The 20251-nt window shown below is 47.3% G+C and overlaps 1 protein-coding gene across 1 annotated transcript in view; it reads right to left on the minus strand.

The window, feature by feature from the left end:
• Nucleotides 1–20251, minus strand: part of LOC101683242 (alpha-tectorin) — a 65215-nt gene that overhangs the window by 12708 nt on the left and 32256 nt on the right. The window contains exons 10-14 of the mRNA XM_045080423.1: nt 15682–16243; nt 8170–8369; nt 4148–4531; nt 1978–2264; nt 57–352 (exon numbers count right to left, since the gene is read on the minus strand). Of these exons, the coding sequence (XP_044936358.1) occupies nt 57–352; nt 1978–2264; nt 4148–4531; nt 8170–8369; nt 15682–16243 (1729 nt within the window). The remainder of the gene's footprint in view (nt 1–56; nt 353–1977; nt 2265–4147; nt 4532–8169; nt 8370–15681; nt 16244–20251) is intronic.

Raw genomic sequence — 20251 nt, forward strand, 5'->3', positions numbered from 1 at the left:
GCAGAACTGTTCTTTTCATTTAGAAAAGAACCAGAGAAATAAAACAATTCTCTTACAGCAATTCTCCTTCTCAATCCACTCGGTGCTGAGGATCCCGAAGGAGCGACAGGACTCCCCGTAGGCGGCCAGGGAGCCACAGAGCTGGTACTTGTGGTGGTTGTAGCAGCCATCCAGGTAGCAGGACTCGTAGAAGGGGAGAGGATCGAGAAGCCCGTAGCAGGGCTGGAAGAAGCCCTTCATGTCCGTGAGCTTCAGGCAGTAGCCATCACCCTGCATCTTCTGGATGTGCACATTATCACACATGGCCGCGTACTGTGAGAACTGCAGCTCGTTGCAGCTGGGGGCGAGAAGTCTGATCAGACAAAGCGAGGCCAAAACAGCCACCCAAGATACCCGCTGGGAGGGAAGACCCCGCCTGTTACCTCGTCTGCTAACCCGGAAGTCAGCGAAGTATGCGGATTCCAACGCTAATTGGCTATGTGATCTTGGGTAAATCAGGTGCTACTGGTCTCAATCTATCCATCTAAGAAAGCAACATGTAATTCCTATTGTTGCTATCACCGGGAGAAGGGAGGGTAAACGAAAATAATGGGTTGGTGGCCAACGTGTCAGATGAAAGGCAGATATTGATATGAAAACCGTTCACCTTTGATAGGATTGATATGATAACCATGAACAGCTATTGATATAATAACCAATAACAACCATAATGAGTTACTATTATTAATCAATAATAGTAATACTGATAGTTGGTAGAATAGTTGTCTAAAACCCTTCTAAAGTACTTCCCACACAGCTATCAGAGACCAACAGCAAACCATCACAAGAAAATTGGTATCTAGCTGGAATAGTTTATAAAGGAAGGAAAGGGAAGGAGGGAAGAAGAAAGGGAGGAAGGGAGAAGCTCAAAGAGTCGTAATGCCTCAGGAGAAGATTCTGGACTTGGCCACTTCCAGGGCCCCTCATGTAACTCATTCTGCTCTAGCTTCCATTTCACCTAGAAAAGAAAGAGACTGGACTAGATATTGCCTGAGGTTTGTTTGTTTGTTTTAAGATTTTATTTATTTATTTGACATGCAGAGATCACAAGTAGGCAGAGAGGCAGGCAGAGAGAGAGGAAGGGAAGCAGGCTCCCTGCCCAGCAGAGAGCCCGATGCGGGGCTCGATCCCAGGACCCTGGGACCATGACCAGAGCCAAAGGCAGAGGCTCTAACTCACTCAGCCACCCAGGCACCCCTGCCTGAGGTTTCTTCCCAGCTCTGGGTCCTATAATTCAGGATTATCTTATTTATGATAAAGTACTCCTCTTATAACTGCATCATTTCCCCACCTGGGAATTTAGCTGATGCTAAAGTACAAGGGGTGGAGCCATTACACAAGCAAAGAAACACCATGAAAAAGCAGCATATCTACAGATCCAGAAATAGAGTAACAAAATTCAGCAGCTCTGAGGTAATCTGAATTAAGCACCTTTGGAATAACTTGTTTAATTTACTCTATTTCAGCTGGCAAGAGGTAGGGGTCTCATAATAACTTCAGTGACTTCCGTTTTTTTGAGAAGGCTTTCCTGATCTCCACCAACCTCTACCTGCACAACCTCAACCACGCCTTCTGGAGAAAATCATGGGAACACAATTAGACCCAGCCCTGGGGAGCAAGGGATAGCTCTTCCTCTCCCAGGGGACAGCTGGCCAAGACCTCAGTGTTTAATCCTGGGCACCCTCTTCTGTTTGGCCAAGGGCTAGATGATGCGAAGACTCGGAAACATATCACTGAAGCCCAATTCCTTCCTCTGCTGTTCAAGAAATTACTGAGGCCTCTGACGTGTCTATTTGTCTCATGAAAACTCCAAAGACCTGGGGCTCAACTCTTTGCAGCAGAGGAGCCGTGATGCTATGAGAGCACATTCCTCAATAACACCTGTCATGGACAAAGGGAGGATGTGGGGACACAGAGTCTAGCTGCTAGAACTCTCACCTCTTCTGCATGCCATTGGTTTTCCAGCTCTGGGCCAGCACCACGCTGCTCACCACTGGCTTCCCCCGCAAGGTCACATAGTCATCAGTTAAGTCCCCATTGAAGTTGCCACAGAGGCCACACACTTTGTTCTGCAGCCTCTCGCTGATGCTGATTTTTATGACATTGAAACCATTGTAGTAGATCTGGATGTCGGGGCTGGTGTCTATCACCAGGAACCCCTCACTGCTGTAGATTTTGGTTGCCAGCCCAGTTATAAATGGAACATTCACTTGTGTGCCATTCACCTATGGGGGTGGGGGGGAGAAAGTAAATTATAGTAGGGGTTGGCAGCTGTTACTATAAAGGGCCACTATAGATGTGTTAGGCTTTGTGGGCTATACGGTCTCTACTGCTACTCAACTCTGACCTCAGGGCATGAAAACAGCCATGGACAATATATACTTAAATTACTGAGGCTGCATTCCAATAACACTTTATTTTTTAAAAAATGGAAGCAAGTGGATTTGGTCAAATTCTGTAGCTTGCTGAACCCTGCCCTAGAATTTAGGGGCATTTACTCATGATACTATCCACAGTTCCCAAAACATGGAGGCAGAAAGATAAGAAAAAATTACAAAAGTACAATCCACACAAATGGCTGGGATTTTGTATAAAACCTTCCCCAGCATAAACCAATTACTGAAATGAAATCCCCATCCTGTGCTAAGGAATGTCTAACACAGTTAAAATGAATCTGGGGATCACTGCCATGTTTACTGTTTTCTTGTGTATAATGTCCAAACTAGAGGTCCTCCCCACCGCAAAGGTCCTATAGGCACAGTATTTTCTGCATTCATCATTCTCCTATTTTCTGACAGTTTCTTTTCTTAGCCCTTAGGATAGAACATAACGTGCTTTTCCTGTCCTTACCAAATAAATTGATTTTTTTCCCTCCTGGTTATTAGTAACTTTTCATTCTTAAAAAAAAAAAAAGCAGAAGCCTTTTAGAAAATATAATTCTTTACCATTTTGGCCACCTTGGAGTATTTTATTCAGCAATAATGTCAGTTTTGGTCTCTCGGGTGGTCATTTTGACTTTCTAGCTCCCGTATTTGGGAGCAACGCAGTTGTGTCTATGTGGGCCAATTTATAAGAAGAATTGGAGTGTCAAAAACAGTAGCAGCTTTCATTGAAGTTAAAAACCAGTACGAAAATCCAGACTCTTCCTTTGAAGCCTGCAAAATACAGCCAGTTCTTTTGCCTAATGGTGGACACTGAGCTATCTGACGATTTTTCAAACAGAGATACATTCCATGCGTGATTATCTGAGCCAGTGGCAGAAAGCAGAATACACACAATAATGCTTAATTCTGGAAAACATTAATGTGTGTGTCCTTGCTCTCTACCTGCCCCTCCCCAGCTGGGATCCTAGCACGGGGGACTGACTCCAGCTTCCGGGTCTGCTGGCTTGTGAGCAGCCTGGTTTAGCTGAGAGGCTGAGGTGGCTTTCAGTAGTTTATCAGAGCAGATTATACTTTACCCGGAAGGGGTGGGAGGAATCCAAGCTGGGGACCCATATGGGTTGGAGATTCACATTTATTTAATCTGCCAGTCTAAGATTCACCTGAGCCAGCCAGCCAGGCTAAGGAAGGGCCAACCTAAGAGAAATCCCAGTTTTCAGCCTCCCATTTTCTTTCATTTGCTATGTCATCATGGAGCCCTCTGATAGTGGGGGATGCTCCATAAGGCTTTTAGCGAGGTCATTATTTTTATAGGCAAATGCTTGCCTTCACCTGGCTTTTAGAAAGGAGAGCAGAAATGAAAGAGCTTGTCTTGGTACAGCTGAACAGAGCCAAGAGTACTTTTAAAGACTCTTAAAAACAAGATGCTTTTTGGAAATTAATGCAGAGTCAAAGCTGACTTATCTACCATTTTATCACCTGAGACTCTTTTAGCACCCACATGGTCATTACTGGCCCCAGAATGGTCAGCAAAGGACAGAACAGGGCCCGTTCTCACACCTGTGGAATGTTTAGACTTTCATTCCTGAAAATCTGGTCATCTGTGGAGGGCATATGCAGAGGAACAATCTATTATCCTCACACTGGATTGTCTGGGAAAACCCCAATGCCCCCTAGCCAAAGCCTCCTTCCGGGTATGTCTTAAGAATCAATGACAGGCCCGTCACCTTGACAGTGTTCCGGTCGTTGATGAGAATCTGTTCTTCGTTAATGTAGAAATAGACGGGCGAGATGATGGTGAGGTTGGGCGCCGACCACTTGTCGAAGTTGATAATGAGTTGGAAGGAGATGTCCGGCAGCTTCTGGCAGATGGTGGACAGCACGAATGCGCAGTTGGCGGGGAAGCGGAGAAAGGCGCCATCGAAGGTGCGGAAGACACCACCGCCGGCAGCCAGGCAGTAGGAGGTCTTGGTGCTGAAGCAGCCACGCACCCCGTTGCGCAGCGCGCACTCCTCGTCTGACTTGCACTGGCGCGGGTCGCACTGGATGAGGTTGCGACGGAAGCAGCGGCAGCGCCGCGTGCAGTCGCTGTTCCAGAACAGCTGCTTGGGCTGCAAGAGAAACCGCGGGCGTTAAATTGGGGCTGTGCGCAGGGCGAGGACCCCGTCCCTCCCGGGGGCGCCCCTGCATCCGGACCCTGTTCCGGGCTGGGCTAGTCTCCCTCCAAGGGGTCTGGCATTTGCAACAGGGAGCAGGAGGGGGGCTGCTTCCATGCAAACGTGACATTAGTTCCATACCACTCAGATGCCAGACAACATACAAGTTAGTCTTTATTGGTTTTATTAGTCAAGAACCTGGGACTCTTATATAGCTGGATTGTAGAACTAAGCACAAGCAACCTGTGAATGTCTAGCTCTTAGTCGAAGTAAGTGAAAAGGAAAAATATTTGGTGGGAAATTAGTCCCACCAAGAACCGGCTCCACTTCGAGGATGAAATTTCAGTTCACTCAAGAATGATAAAACTGCCCTTTCGTCTCTTAAATAGGTTAAAAGAAAGTTATAACCAATTCCTATAATGAGTCATTTCAACATTTGCTGAGTACGGCCATTCCAAACTTTGTCTTTATACCTATCTACTTGGAATTTACTGCAGTGGCAAGGACCTCCATTCCTTCGTGTTCTGAAGGGAGAAATCTAGAGAACAGGGAGATTCTGGGTTTCAGTCCCAGCCCTGGACCCTCCGTGTCCACTCTGAGGAGCACTACCAGCCTTCCGGAACCTTCCTTGGCTCAGCTGTCAATTGAAGGTAATAATACAGTCTTACAGGGCAGCTGTGAAGATTAAATTATAAGGCATGTTTCCAGGCATAGCGTAGGCACTCAATAAATTGTAGCTACTGTTCTTACTGGAGAAGAGCCATTCATCCTCTTTGAGAAGGTGAGAAATTATATAGTTACATAAAATACCTGTAGCAAAGCCTATCCCCCATGGTGGCAGCCTGTAATTTCCTATTCTTCCCCAAACAAGCAATTGTCTGTAGATCCAGTTGTATTTGGTGGAATCTGTGCTCTTGAACTTGCCCTTGTTCTAGATTGAGAACTCCGGGGAACTGTTGGAAATTGGTCATGATTGTCCAGGTGGGGTGTGGTCTCAACAAGTAGACCTGGTCCTAAGACCACGGTCTAGGCACTAATTCAATTGACCAGCACAGCACTCTCCAGAGAAGATGTTTGAACTAGGCACAAGAAGGCTTCTGCTGTCTGGTCACTGTCCAGCTTCAAGGATAGACTTATCAAAATTCCGACTATGACAAACAGATATGACTCGGATTTGAAGGTAAATAGAGAACGAGATCTCCAGGACAAGTTTCCCCAGTGCAGTGCATGTCAAGATGCCACTATTTCTTTCATCCTAAAAGTAAACTCATTCCTGGAACCAAGTCTTCTCTCCTTCCAGACCTGAAAAATATTTCGGGTGCCAGCCGCCTTGCAAATTGACTTCATTTCTCTTATCAGATTTGCAAAATAATTGAGTGGATGGTCTGGCCTCTCTCTGATAAGAAGTCAGACATTACATGGGCAGAAAGAGAAAAATAACCTGGCATATGTGGATATGATAAAGGGTAAATAACTCATCCCACAGGAGAACTTGATCATGAAGCTAGCTTCACAGGGGAGTCACTGGGCCCAGTGCGGCTTCCTTTACCTTAATTAGACCTGGCAATGACAGCTGGGTGATTACCTTACATGCTAATGGCTAGATGTGTTCTCCCTTTATTTCCAAAGAAATGTGTTGTATAAACAGGCCCCCAAGCTTGTTTGAATGGTGGCAAGGAGATGTGGATTATTTGTTCTGTGAGTTTGCTACTTACCAGATAGAAACCGTTGTCAAATCCCACTGACTGATGAAAATCGGATAATCATGTTTATAGTGCTAATAGCCTCGGAGAGCTGTACCTGCGTTTCCTGAGTGTTCCAAGGGCTTTTATATGCATCATTTCATTAACATGCCTGGATTTTTTTTTTTGACAAAATGTTACTCAAGGGAATAAAAACAACGAACACAATAGGATCTCCCGATTATTGGGCTGCTTGGTGCCAGGCACAAGGTGAGGCACCTGGTGGACATTATTTGTACAACAACTGTACAGAACTGGTATTAGTAGCTACATTTCATGGATGGGGCACCCAAAGTTCAGGGCAATGACACAGTTTGCTCAGTGCCCCACCACCAGCGGTGTGCTTCAGTGATGCTCAAACCCGGCTCCATTCCATGATGCCACAGACACGCAACATCCCTGCTGAGGGGGGCAAGGCACCCCTAATGGATGCAGACATGCCAGTAAAGTCTCCGGACCAGGGAGCAGAGATTGCAAGAGGGCTTTTTCAGCTTTGAGTCTGGTTATTTCTCCTCTGAGACCATGAGAAAAGGAACACCTTATTTTTTTCTCACGTGTTCTGCCTTTGCCTTTCAAATAGGCAGTATTTGTAAGAGCTAAACTCACCTCTCTCCGGAAGTCTTCCTTGATTGTTTTCTAATCTTCTGCATTGTCTTTGGACACTGAAGCCGATTTCCCACTGACCGTGAACCTAAAGCAACCTCCACATTCCCTCTCTTTTATTTACTCTCAGAATAAATTCAACCTGGTGGTTCTTGAACGAGGTGATACATTTTTACAAAAAGGAGACATTCTTTATTTTTTGCCTAATTTATTTCCAATCCAGACGTTTCAATTAGATTTTTTTTTTAAGTGCTGCAATTCTTTTTCATTTAAAATTGATGAGTTCTGTAGGGTGTGATTTTTCACTCGTTGATGTGTTATTTTGTCATCGTTCTCTTGTTCTTTAAAGTGCCTGTTTCTCCTGAACAGACGTTCAAGTTCCTCAAGGCGGGGGACATGCTTTGTCGTCCCCGGCAGCACCTCCAACGCCGAGATCTGCGGGAGCAGATACTCCGTACTTGCAGGTACTTGCAGTTGTTACCGGTCTCCTCGCCAGCAGAAGACGGGCACGTCACCGAAGCAGAGACCCGGCTTGAGGCAGGACCACAGACAAAGCACTTTCTCCAGGGCAGGCCTTTTCTAGCTTGGTATAGGGCACATAAAGAAAGGTTTTAAAGCACAGAACGTGCATGATTCAGGGAGCTGTCGCGGAAGGTCCTAAGGAGTGATGTCTGCGAAGGGCGACTTCTTCGGCTCTCCGCTGAAGTCCCCCCAGAGAGGGAAGCGGAGGGCAGAAGTGGGGGAGGGGACAACAGCACTGAACAGTCCAGACAGAACTCTCTGGGGACGGTCCCGGAGTGACAAACGGCCACGAGGAGATGGCGGCCTTCACACGCTTTCGCGGCACTTCAGTAGCCCGAAGAACGAAGGCCATTCCTCTTGGCCTCGAGCGCCGTATTTTCCGGTTAAAAATGTCCTCATCTGAGACAGCTACAATGTCGGATGCCAGCCGTCGTATTTCCCCACTACGGCCGCCTCGGAAGCGCTCACCGAGATTCACGGGTCAGGGAAGGAAGGGCCTGGAGAAGGCACCGCGGGGGCAGAGACCCAAATGCCCGCGGAGAGCGTGGGCCAGCGCGGGAGGCTCGCCGGTGCCGGGGCCAGGCGGGCAGGGAGGCCCCAGCGCCTTGTCCCGTCGGCGGCTCCGCGAGCCGGGGCCTCACCCGACCTGCCCTCGTGGTCCCACAGAGAGGCACCATCTCTCGCGAACCGGGGGAGCTGGCGGGCGGACGCGGCGGGCGGGCCTACCTCGTAGTACTTGCCGTCGGCGTAGCAGCCGCAGCTGTGCGGCGGGATGCAGCTCCGGCCGTCGAGCACGTAGCCCGCGTCGCACTGGCAGCCCTCCACGCAGTAGTGGTTGCAGTCGCTCTTGAGGCGGATGGCGGCGCAGCGCGGCTGGCACACGCTCACGCAGCTCTCGTAGTGGCTGTTGGGCGGGCAGGTGACGGCTGCAATACAAGGCGCACACACCCGTCAGGCCTCGCGCCTGCGGCCGCGGCTTCCGGCGCTGGGGGAGGCGCAGCCCGGCGGGGAGTGCGCGCGCAGCCTCTCCCGCGGCCCCTCTGCTTCCGGGAAGCCTCCCTCCGCCTCCCTCCCGCTTAAATGCTGGGCCGCAAACGGATGCGGTTCCTGGGGTTCCCTCCCGTACTCTTTGTGTTCTACTCAGCCCTGTTTTGGGGGCTCACTCTGACCTGTGGCCTCCACGCCCCATCCCCCTCCTCACGTGTGTCTGGGCTTCAGTCGGGCGCCCCCATGCTTTCCGGGGCGCTCCATGCTCGCATTGTCCCTTATGCGTGCCCTCCTCGTGCCCTCTGTGGGGGAGCCCCCTCTCGCGGGCGGAGCGCCCCCGACCCTTACACCAATGGCAACTGGCCTTCACCCCAGAACTAACGCAGAATCTTTTCGAAGCCAGGAATACATATACTGTCCGTAACGGGGTGCCCGACCCCTGGATTTCTGAGGAGGCAAGTGTGCGGCGCGTGTGGGTGTGAACTACGCTCTACCATTTTCAGATGCGTGTGGACGCTCCTGGGGAAGGCAGTGAGGGTCCTGGAGAAGAGCGGGCGTCTGGGGCGAGCTGCAGGACACTGAAGCCAGTTACCCAGCCTCTCTGGGCCCAGCTGCTTCCCTGTGAAATGCACACACTTCTGGCACCGACTTCACGGCCTGGGGGGTCAGGAATTCTGTGAGTCTGCGTGCCTGGACAGTGCTTAGCACGTAAACGCTCAGTGTTAGCCAATCTTTAAAGACAGGTTTGCTGGAAAGTTCTATAGAAGCTATTATTTTAATCAACGTATATGAAAAGCACAAGTACTATCATGTGGGAACTTCTCTATACCACATACAGTATACATTTGGGGCACATTTTATTTTTTATATTACCTAATGGTAAAATTGGACTTTTTTGCATGCATTTTACGTGTATAGATTCATGTAACCAATACCATGATCTAGATTTTTTTTAAACATTTAATGTAGAAGGTACTACCTGCCTGTGGTAGACAATGGAAGCCATACAAGTAAAAGTGCAACAGAAAAGCAACCTCTGGTAACAAATTAGAGTAGAATCTTCTAGAAATCTTCTATGCATATAGAAGTACCCAGGTGTGTGTGTGTGTGCACACATGCATGCATGTGTGTATTCCATTCCCATTTTTTCACATGAGTGGGAGCATAATATACATATTTTCCCGCTCATTGCTTTTTCATGACAGTATTCCTTCCATTACCCTTGAATTACTGTTTTTGCACTGTTACCTGGTATGTGTATTGTCTGTTTATGATGATGCTGCGGTGAACATCCATAGACATATATCTTTGACCTCATGAGTAAATGACTCTGTATAATAAAACCCTGGAAGTGGAATTACTGGGTCAAAGGGTTCCTATGTTTAAATTTTTGATAGATGCAACCCAATTGCCCTCTAAAGAGGCTACGTGAATTCATCCTCCTACCAGCACTACATGAAGAGGTTTATTTTCACACATCCTTGCTGAGTGTGTAGCACCAAACCTCTGATCCTTAGAAATGCATAAGGTTAAATGTCATACATAAATATAATATATACATATCTCAATCTCATATATATAGGATTACTACCCTGAATATATAGAGAACTCATAAAACTCAACTCAACCACAACAACAAAAAGTCAATTCAAAAATGGACAAAGGACTTCAATAGACATTTCTCCAAAGAGGATGATACGCGAATGGCCATTAAGCACATGGAAATATGCTCAATATCACTAATCATCAGGGAAATAAATATCAAAACTACCATGAGAAACCACCTCACACTCAGTAGGATGGCTACTATTTAAAAAATCTCAGAAAACCCAGTGTTGGCAAAGGTGCAGAGAAATTGGAACCCTTGGCCAGTTTGGTAGGAATGGAAAATAGTGCAGTCGCTGTGGGAAGCAATATAGCAGCTCCTCAAAAAATTAAAAATAGAATTATCATGTGATCCAGCAATTCCACTTCTAGATATATGCTCAAAAAATTTGAAAAAAAGTTTCTCAGAGAGACCTTTATACGCCTATGTTCATAGCCACCTTTTTCACAATGGCTAAAATATGAAAGCCATCCAAGCATCACTGGATGGATGAATAGAAAAGCCAATGTGGTATATCCACACAATGAAATATTAGTCAGCCTTAAAAAGGAAGGGCATTCTGCAATATACCACAGCATAAATGAACCTTGAGGACATTATGCTACGTGAAATAAGCTACTCAAACAGACAGATGCTGTGTGATTCCACTTAGAGAAGGTATCCAAAGTCTTCAAGTTCATAGCCATAGGAAACAGAACAGTAGGCTGCCAGGTGCTTGGATGGGTGGGGCACGAGGAGTTAGTGTTTCATGGGCATAAAGCTTCAGTTTTGCAAGATAAAAATGGTTCTGGAGAGGGGTGGTGGTGGAGGTTGCACAGCAATGTGAATACATAATGTGAGTATTTAATGTCACTGAACTTAAAAATGAGTTTAAAAAAAGTTAAGAATGTAAATGTTATGTTCTGTATATTTTACCGCAATAAAAAAATTGAAAAAAATTACTATATCCTTACTTAGTTTGCATTCTTTGATCAGCCTTTCACTTGTTTATAATCCATTTGTATGTATGTTTCCCTCTGTGAATTTCTTTTCCATGTCCTCTGTGCATTTTATGGTGTTGGATTTTTGTATTACATTGTAAAAGCTTTTTAAAAATTAAAAATAGACTTTTGTCTGTCTTGTGTTACAAAGTATTTACTGTTGGCTTTTAAATTGCTTCTTTTTTGGCAGGTTGGAGGGGAACCTGTATTTGATTATGTTTTTGTCATATAGAAATTTAAATTTTAAAAGGTATCAAATTTATCAGGCTTTTCTTCTCGCTTTGGGCATTTTGCTTAGAAAGGCCCTCTCTGTTGCAAGATTACCAAACATGAGAACAAAAATGCCTTTGTCTTCTCCTAGTACTGTTATAACTGACATTTTTATGTTTGATCTTGATTCTGTTTGGATTTTATTTTTGGGTGAGAAGTAAAGCGGGGATTTAGCTATTTCCCCCTTCTACTTGTCCTTTGTCCCTTGCCTATTTATTAAAGAATACATTTTTCCCCAGTAATTTGAAATGCCTGCGTTATGGAATACTAATTTCTCTTTTAATGTTTGGGCCTATTTCTGGATTTTTCTCATCTTCCCACTGGTTGATGTCCCAGCATTAATTCGGTTTTGTTGCTGAAGCTCTACAATACATTTTACTATCTGAGAAGACACACCAGCTATTTCGAAATGCTCATTGTCCCAAGTATGCTGGCCCCATTTCCCCAACTAGACTCTAACCTATTTTGTACTTTGGGTTCTTCTGTGACACCCAAAACAGTCCCAAGAACAGGGGAGGTAGGATTAATAAACATTAGATTCTTGAGTACAAACTTTAAAATTCTTAATATTGATTTTTGCCACCCCAATGAAGTATGAGAGCTGTGGGGGATGATGGCTCTACCCTTGGATTTCCACTGTGGTCACAAATGTGGCTCTTGTCGTGGCCAGTACACTGATGGATTTAGCCTTTGTGCTTTGGGGGCAGGGGGAAAGGAGGCATGGATTGCCCCGAAAAGTGATGAAATACAATGCAGTGGACAAGGGCTGTGGAATTGAGCTGACTGGTTTGAGCCCTAGATCTGGCGCTAATTAGCACTATCACCTGGATAGGTACCTACTTTTTCGAAGCCCGTTTCCTCCTCTGTCAAGGGCAGCTCATATCTCCCTCACCAAGTAGTTGTTAAGAGAAAATGAGGTGTATTTTGCAAAGCTCCTAGTCCACTGCCTGGTACTTCAAGGACAGCTTCTGCTATTATGGTGGGAACAGTTGTATTAGGAGAAGAATTTAATGGATCTGCAGAGAAATCTGTGAGAGAACCCCTAATTACCAGACTTGGGATCCAGGACTCTGAATAAGAAAGGGAAAATGAAAATGACACTCAGCTCTGTCTGAGCACTCGCCAGGTGTCACGCACAGCGTGGCATGAATGATGAGACATCAGCCCACTTAATTCTCACAGCGGCCCACGCAAGTTGGAAGACAGCCTCCACAGACCTGATCCTGTGCAGAGGTCCTGTAAGACCCTGCAGTGTCGGGCGGAGGGTCTCCAGTCCCCCGGGTCCCTGGTCCTCCCAGGGTCAGAGAGGCAGCAGTGCCCAGTGGAAGGAGCACTGGCTGTAGCCACTTTCCTTGGGAAAGTTCCAGCATTTCTCAGAGCTTCACTTTCCTCCTCTAGAAAATGGGACTATTAATAGCGCCTGCTTTACGGGGTGGCTGGGTGGAGAACATGAGCGAGGACTCATATCGCATGTAGAATAGTGTCGGGCACATAGAGCCAAGTCACTGCTAGGCGTTTACGGTCTTCCTCGCCTATGGCTTACTGTATGCTCACTCACCATCTACAATGCTAATTTAAGTCCCCCATGAAGGGGCTGAAGAAAGGACAGACTCAGCTGAATGAATTTTAAGGAGGGCTTAGTAATTAAGACAACAGACCTCCCTCTCCCCGTCTAAACCTATTTGTTCAACTTGGGTGGAGAAGCTTTCCAAAGCATTTACAAATACGGTAATTGGGTAATAAATTATCCCATTGATAGGAATAGCCAATATCATTGAAAAACAACAGCATTCTGTCTTGTCACCAATAAGGGGTAAGTTTAAAAGACCATTCTGTATTACCCCATTTCTTCCTGAAAACACCATTTCTCGTATTTTGACATATGAGTGTTGAATTGGATTAATTCTGGGGGGCCGGGGGCCGAGAACCCCGCCCTCGCTTCTCAGACATTCCACCACGTTCCATACGGTTACAAACCACCCTGTTGAAGACAGGCTTTCTGTGTTCACCAGTCTCTCAGATGGAATGCCTGAGTTAGGACTCAGTCTCCTGCAGTTTTTCTCTGCTTCTGAAATTCAAAATGGAAAACTCAGCTGCCTCCAACTGCGCCCGCCCCCCATCCCCACCCACATACCTTCTTTAAAGTATAATTTTTTCTCTTATTTTAGCATTTCTTTTTTTTCCCCCAGCCACTATCAGCATCTATCTCCCCAGGAGCTCTCTTTTGGATCTTTGCCCCCATCCTGAAATGCCAAGGTCAGGGGAGCTTTAACTGATCTTGGCAGGCAGCTGGTCTAGGCAGGGATGTGGCCCAAGGCCAAGGGTGAAGCAGGACAGACTCTGCTCTGAGTGCCTTGGATAGAGCTCCCCATTGGTATATATAAAGGAGGCAACCCATGTCTGTGCAGAACTTTGAGGAGGCAGAAGAACAAGAAAAAATGGTCTTCATATCCTGAAGAGTCTGCCTTTTCAAAACTGTTTCCCCAGAAAAAATGCATTGTTTTTAGTTCTACAGGTCCAAGCTTGATAGAGGCAGGGGCGCTGTCTTCCTCTCGGGTAAGAAAGGGGCTTCCCCACACAATTTCTTTTCCTTACCATGAGTGACAAAAATTGAGACCTGGCATTTAACGTGAGTGTTAATGACATTACCCCCCTCTAAAAACAGTTCTTGTCTATGATTTCCCTGTGCATAGCAGCTAGGAGCATGGTTCTAGCACCCACTATGCCCTGACCCCCATCCCAGCTGCCCAGGGAGCAGTTCAGCCACCACGACCTGGCTACAGGAAAAGAGAGGCCTCCTTACTGTAAGTCTCAAGAGGAAGCAGGCAGTCTCTTGGTCTCTTTCCCAGCAGAGTTCCCCATCCCGCACCACATCTAGCTCCCTAGGTCCAAAGCCTGGTTTTCTGATTTAGGTGAAGGCAAGCTCTCTGGCTCCATGGTGCTGACCCCAATGAATCCAGAGTAGCTCTGGGGACTTATCCAGATCCTGACTTTTTTATAAGCATATTTATTTCATTGAAGTCACCAGAGGCCAATTAGTTTGGACAGTGACTCCCGCTGGCCTCCTCAGGGACCAAGCCTGGCTGAAATGGTATCGGCACCTCTCCCTCCCTCTCCCTACTTCCTCCCGCCCTTCCCCCACTAGCTACATGAATCCAGTTGTGTGGAATGCAAACCAGCCGTGGTGGCCTTAAACTACAACCCTGTTTCTGGGTTTTCGTCAACATTCCCCCCTTTTCCAGTGTGGAAAGGGAGTTTATTTTCTGAGACCCCCACTGAGTCACTCATACAGAGTTCTGTGCATTCAGCATCCATTGATAAGCTTTTCATACAGCGAGGCCTAGAAGAGATTTGCTGTCGTTAATGAGATGGAGATGGGAAAATGGACCGAGGCAGCCTGGCCAAAGACCGCTAGTGGTTTCTCCGCCCCATCTTTTCCTTTTATGATGTGCTCAATGCAGGCGAATTACTCCAGTTCATAACACACCAGTACAATGTATACGAGTTGACAGCGTGAGCTTTGGGGTGAGAAGGTCGAATCCTGAGTTTGCCACTGAGATTGTATGACCTTAGGCAAGTTATTTAACTCCTCTGAGTCTCTGTTTCTCCCTGACTAATTGGGTTATTGAGGAGAATAAACGAGATAATGTTGATAAAGTGTTTAGCACTGGGCTTGGCTCAGAACAAGCCATTAATATAACAACAACAGCACTTGGCATGCATACAATGTGGTATGCTTTCAATTACCTAATTTGATCCTCTGGATGTTTCTGTAGCATAAAGGGTATAGGCAGCGACATTATCAAAGCATCATCAGGGGGAAACTAAGAACCAGGGTGGAAAAGCAAATTGCTCCAAGGTCACACCAGCGTTTAAGGACAGAGCAAGGCTTGAATCCAGGGGTTCTAATTCTTTTTTCTCATGCTTTTAACATCCTGCTATGTTTCATAAACACAAAGACTGATACATGACATATATGAATCCAACACTACAGCATGCTTAGAGAAAACACGTAAATTACCAGCACCATGATGCACCTATGAGGTTCTAGAACAAAGTAACTATCTGACTAACTCACTCTTCCCCCATTAGTCCTTTCTTAAAAGTGTATTGTGCCCTTGCTGAGTCCAAATGCCATCGGTGGTGCTCTGTGCTCTATGTACGTGATCTTATTTAATCTCTAGAGCAACACATGAAATAAAGGGTATTATTCCCATTTTATGGATAGGGAAATGGAGGCTCTGGGAGGTTGTGTATCTTGTTTCAGAGATCAAACTCAATTCCAAATGCATATGTATCCTGAGAGGGCTCTGCTCCATGAACATCTACGGAGTTGGACTCCTGGGCCACCCGCAGAAACCAGGTACCGGGAGAGAGGGACAGGGGAGGACTCACAGCAGGATGTGTAATTCCTCCAGCTGGTCACGGCGATCCCCTGAGTCTGGCAGGTGCTGGCATAGTTCTGCAGCCAGCTGCAGGCGGTCTGCACGGCGCCCCCATCGATGCAGGAGTCAAACAGGCAGTTCTTATAGAAGAAGGTGGGGTTCACTTTGCTGTGACACTTGGCGAAGCCGGCGTTCTGGTTGGGGATTAGGCTGCACAGCTGTTGCACCTTGGAGAACCCTTCCACCTTGGCGCAGGAAGGGCAGCGGTCCCCGCAGCCAACCTGGCAGAAGGTGTCTCTCTGCACCCAGCTCTGCCCAAACTCGTTGACGCTGGAAGCAAGCAGACCCATGGGCATCTCCAGATCATCTTCGGGGTCGCTGTTATAGCGGCCACACAGGCCCACTGTGCTGTTCTGCATGCTCCTGGGGACCGTGACCGACAGGAAGCTCTTCCAGTCATACACGACCTTGAGGCCGAACTCTGTCTCCACCACCACGTGGAAGCCAAAGGAAAAGATATTTATTTTCCCATGTCCCAGCTTCAGGGGCAGATATAAGCGTTCATTGTTGACCTACAGGAGAGAGAGGGTTGCAGTAGAGAAATGAGGTGTGCCCAGAGAACACCCACCTCTCCAAACGATCCGGCTCGAGAGCCGCAGCCCCAAAGGGGGGTTGGAATAGGTTGAACGTAATCTTGGCAAGTAGTGTCATTTATGTCAGTCAACTATTATTATTAGGATCTGAGCAGACTTAAATGACTATCCTTTGTGCACTAATACACCTATTTATTTCGATGCCTTCTGTTTACATAGCATTATTTCCCCCAGGAGTTCAAACTGTTTTCTCCAAAGTAATGAGAGGGGAATAAGAATTCAATTAAAGTTTAGACTAAAATACCAAACTGTAGAACTCCAGTGCTCCTATTTCCAGCTGTATGGTGGATCGGTTTTAGGTAAACCCCAATTTATTCATTCCTTTGGGATTTTTTTTCCCCCGGAGGAATGATTTGACTTTGCTGTCCCTCCTACCTGGAACACCACTCTTCACCCATCAACCACCCTCCTGCCCCCAGACCCTGCTCAGATGTCGCTTTTTTCTATAAAGCAAGACTGTTCGAGCCTGTGGTGAGAATTAATCACTCCCTCATCCGGGCAACCAGAATGTTATTTATATTTGTGCTCTTGTTCACCTTTGGCCAAGTTCAAGCCTGTGTGGCCCCACCGTTGAAGCAACATCACAATCAGCCTTACATCATGGTCAGTTGTCTACATTTCTGTCTTGCCTACAAGATCATGAGGGCAGGAACCACACTTTATTGATCTTTATATCCATCTTCCCCCTCGCTCCCCACCGGATGCCCAGCGCAATGCCCCACACTGAAAGGGCCCTTGCCACTGAAAGGGCCCTCTCATATATTTTTTATTTGTAAAACAAGGAAATCCCTTAACATACAACCCCAGAACTGCATTGCCCTTGCACTGCCCTATTTTGATTCAGATGAGCCAAATCCTATAGCCCTTGGCTGTGTGGGTATGAGACAGAAAATAAGACTACTGTGAGGTCCAGGAGGGCAGGTTGTCTTCTCCAGAGAGGCAGGTGGGTGCTCTTCTGGGGGTGTTCTAACACTGCTCCCTGACCAGAAACGCCTTCCCTTCTGACCTTAATCTCCACCCCCCTTATCCGACACCCCCCAACCACACTGCTACTGCTGTGGTTCTGGCCCTCACCACCTTGACCCTGACTACTGAGTATTCTCCCACCTGGTCTACCTGCTCTGATGTTGCCCTTCTCCTCCCTTCACTCACTGCTGCTACTCCAGCATCTTTTAATGCAATTAAAAGCCATCAATCCAATTCTTCAAACCCTCTCTATAGCTTGAATCAAATGTCTCATACACTCAGCAGATCCCAAAGAGGGTTCTCCAGGGCCTGCCCCCATATCTCTCGGACCCAACTCACTTACTTCCCCTAGTCCAGCAATACCCAACACTTTGCCTTTCCCCAGATGGACCAAGTTGTGCTGGTCTTTTGCTGCATGCCATTTCCTTTGCTGAAAGTGTGATGGTTCTTTCTGGATCCTATCCGGAGACCTCATCCTCCATCATCGTTGACTGTGGGCAGTGGTCTTGGCCTATTGGAAGCCCGGAAGGTTATGATTCTACTCCATTGCCCCCTTCCACCCCAAGGGTAGCCCTTGGCCAATGACAGACCCATACAGGGAACCAGGGGATCAACTCTGTGTGAAGGTCATGTGCCAGAGCTCCTGGTGGCCTAGGCTGAAGCTGGTCTCCAGCTCAGACAACATCCTTGCTGAACTATCTTCCTCTGGGGCTTCTCTCACTTTCCCAGGAATCCCCAAGTCAGATTCTGCCTCTAGGGAGTCCGACCTAACCCAGCAATGATGCCCCTCCCCTTGTCCTTCCTCTCTATGGGGCAATGTTTACCCTTCACATTGCAAGTCGACTATCTCCTCTTCTATGAATATTTGTCTAGGAAGGATTTATTTATTCATTTGGCACCACTGTGTGCCAGGCACTGTGTTAAATGCTGGAATAAAGCACAGGGCTCATGGCAGAGTGAAGTCCATAAATCAATACTAATAACATCACCTGATAAAAACAATGATAAAGATAAACAGATGCACAGGCACCAGATTCAGCCTGGGGACAGCACAAGGCATGCCTGCAAGAGATGATACACACACACCTGGTCCTAAAGGATGAGTAGTGTTGGCCAGTCAAGGAGGAATGAGATGAAGAACAAGGAATCCCGAGAAAAGGGCACAGCCCAAGTACAGGTCAACTAGAGAGATAAGCAGGATGAGCCGCAGCAAGTTAGTGCTGTTAGAGCATAAAAATGTGGCCTTGGGAGTAGTGAAGATGGGGAGGTAGGAGGACCTGGATCATGGAAGGCCTTGCATGCAATGTCATACATGACAGAGGCCATGAGATGACATTTGACAAAGACCCGCTCATTTTGCAAAAAGAAGTCACTGGTGACCTTCATAAGAAAACTTGAGTAGAGTGAGGAGACCAGTAGTCAGATGGCACAGTTCAACAAATTGGAGATATGGAAGCAGATCTTCCAGGAAGATCCATCTCCCCAGGAACCTGGAAAGGAAGGGGAGGAGAGGGACTGAGTTGAAGCTGGCGGTGAATGCGCATCATGGTTTGCTTTAGAATGAACATGTTTATGGGTTGAAGAGAAGGACCTAACACAGGAGGGAGAGAAGAGGGCAGACAGGCAAGATCTCCCAGAAGGCCAAAGAGAGAGGGACTGGTGGTGAATGGCCACGGAGGGGAGGGATGTCTCATTCTGTGCACCCAGAAGGGAGGAGGTGAAGACGATGGCAGACAGGTCATTTCAGGAGTGCGGGGGGAGGGGGGGAGCAGAGCAGGAGAGAGACTGTGCCTGGGGAGCACAGATTTCTCAGCCAGGAGCCCTGGAGGTGGCGATGTGGGTCCTGTGCAGACACAGGGGATATGGATGTCAAGGTCACGGAGGGAAGTGGAGGCTGAGGGGACTCCCGCCTGCCTGGAAGACCCACACCAGTAAACTAAAAGCTGTATATCCAAATGCTTCTGTGTACCAGCCTGCTTTTCCTCTTGAGTTTCTTTGCATTCTGTATCCTTGGTTATAGGGTGTCAAGAGGAGGCCACACCTTGCAGGGAGGCAATAGGACCAGATTCAAACCAAAGAGCTTACAGATTCTGTCGTGCCCAGGAGTGTCCTGAGAAAGGAACCCCCTCTAACTCAGAAGGGCAGGCTCGGCTTCTCTCTGCCTTTGAAGCCCATGTATGCGGCCTCTATCTCCGCTCCACTGTTTTGTCGCTGTGAGGGACAAACGGAGAGAATGAGGAAGCAGAGGGAGAGGAAGCAGAGGATCCCTATGACCAAAAGGGAGAGGCTGGTATGGAGGCAGAGCCTGATGGAGGGACCAGGAAGGTATGGAGAGAAAGAGAACAGGGCATGCGGATGAGTGTCAGAACATGTGTTTCAAATACCTAAGTGTTAGGAATAAGACCACATACCAGATTTTTAGCAGAGAACTTTCCTTTATGTAGCTGGCCCTGATGCTTGTGTATAGCTTCTCCAGCTGTCCTGAGGTCCCCTCACCCCACAAAGAAAACACTTTGTTTTCTTTTCCTAGAATGCTTTTTATCTCATTCTCGGCCTGGTTGACATAATCTTTTAAGGCTCAGCTCTGGGTTACCTCTTCCAGAAAGCCTTCTCTGAGGCCTCCGAGGCTGGAGGAGGCAACCTGTGTGCTCATGACCCTCCACATGGCACATTTTTGGAGCATTTTCCATGACATCCCCATAACCTGCTAACACGTCTATCTCCGCCACAAGACTCTGAGTTCTCTTGGGACAGAGGTCACTTCTGATTCATTCTTCTTGCCCCAGAGCTTGGCACAGAACGAGCCTCAATATAAGCCCATCAAACTAACCTGAGCTGGGGTGCTGTGCAAACCTTCACTCTTCTCTCGTGGCCACAGGATGGCCGTAAGTGACTAAAGACACTGGCTGTGAGGATTCTGACAGCCTTCCCCTTGTCCTAGACCATGAAGCACCTGGTTGT

The sequence above is a fragment of the Mustela putorius genome, unplaced genomic scaffold (assembly GCF_011764305.1).
Source record: "Mustela putorius furo isolate JIRA1106 unplaced genomic scaffold, ASM1176430v1.1 tig00000460_pilon_pilon_pilon, whole genome shotgun sequence".
NCBI lineage: Eukaryota > Metazoa > Chordata > Mammalia > Carnivora > Mustelidae > Mustela > Mustela putorius.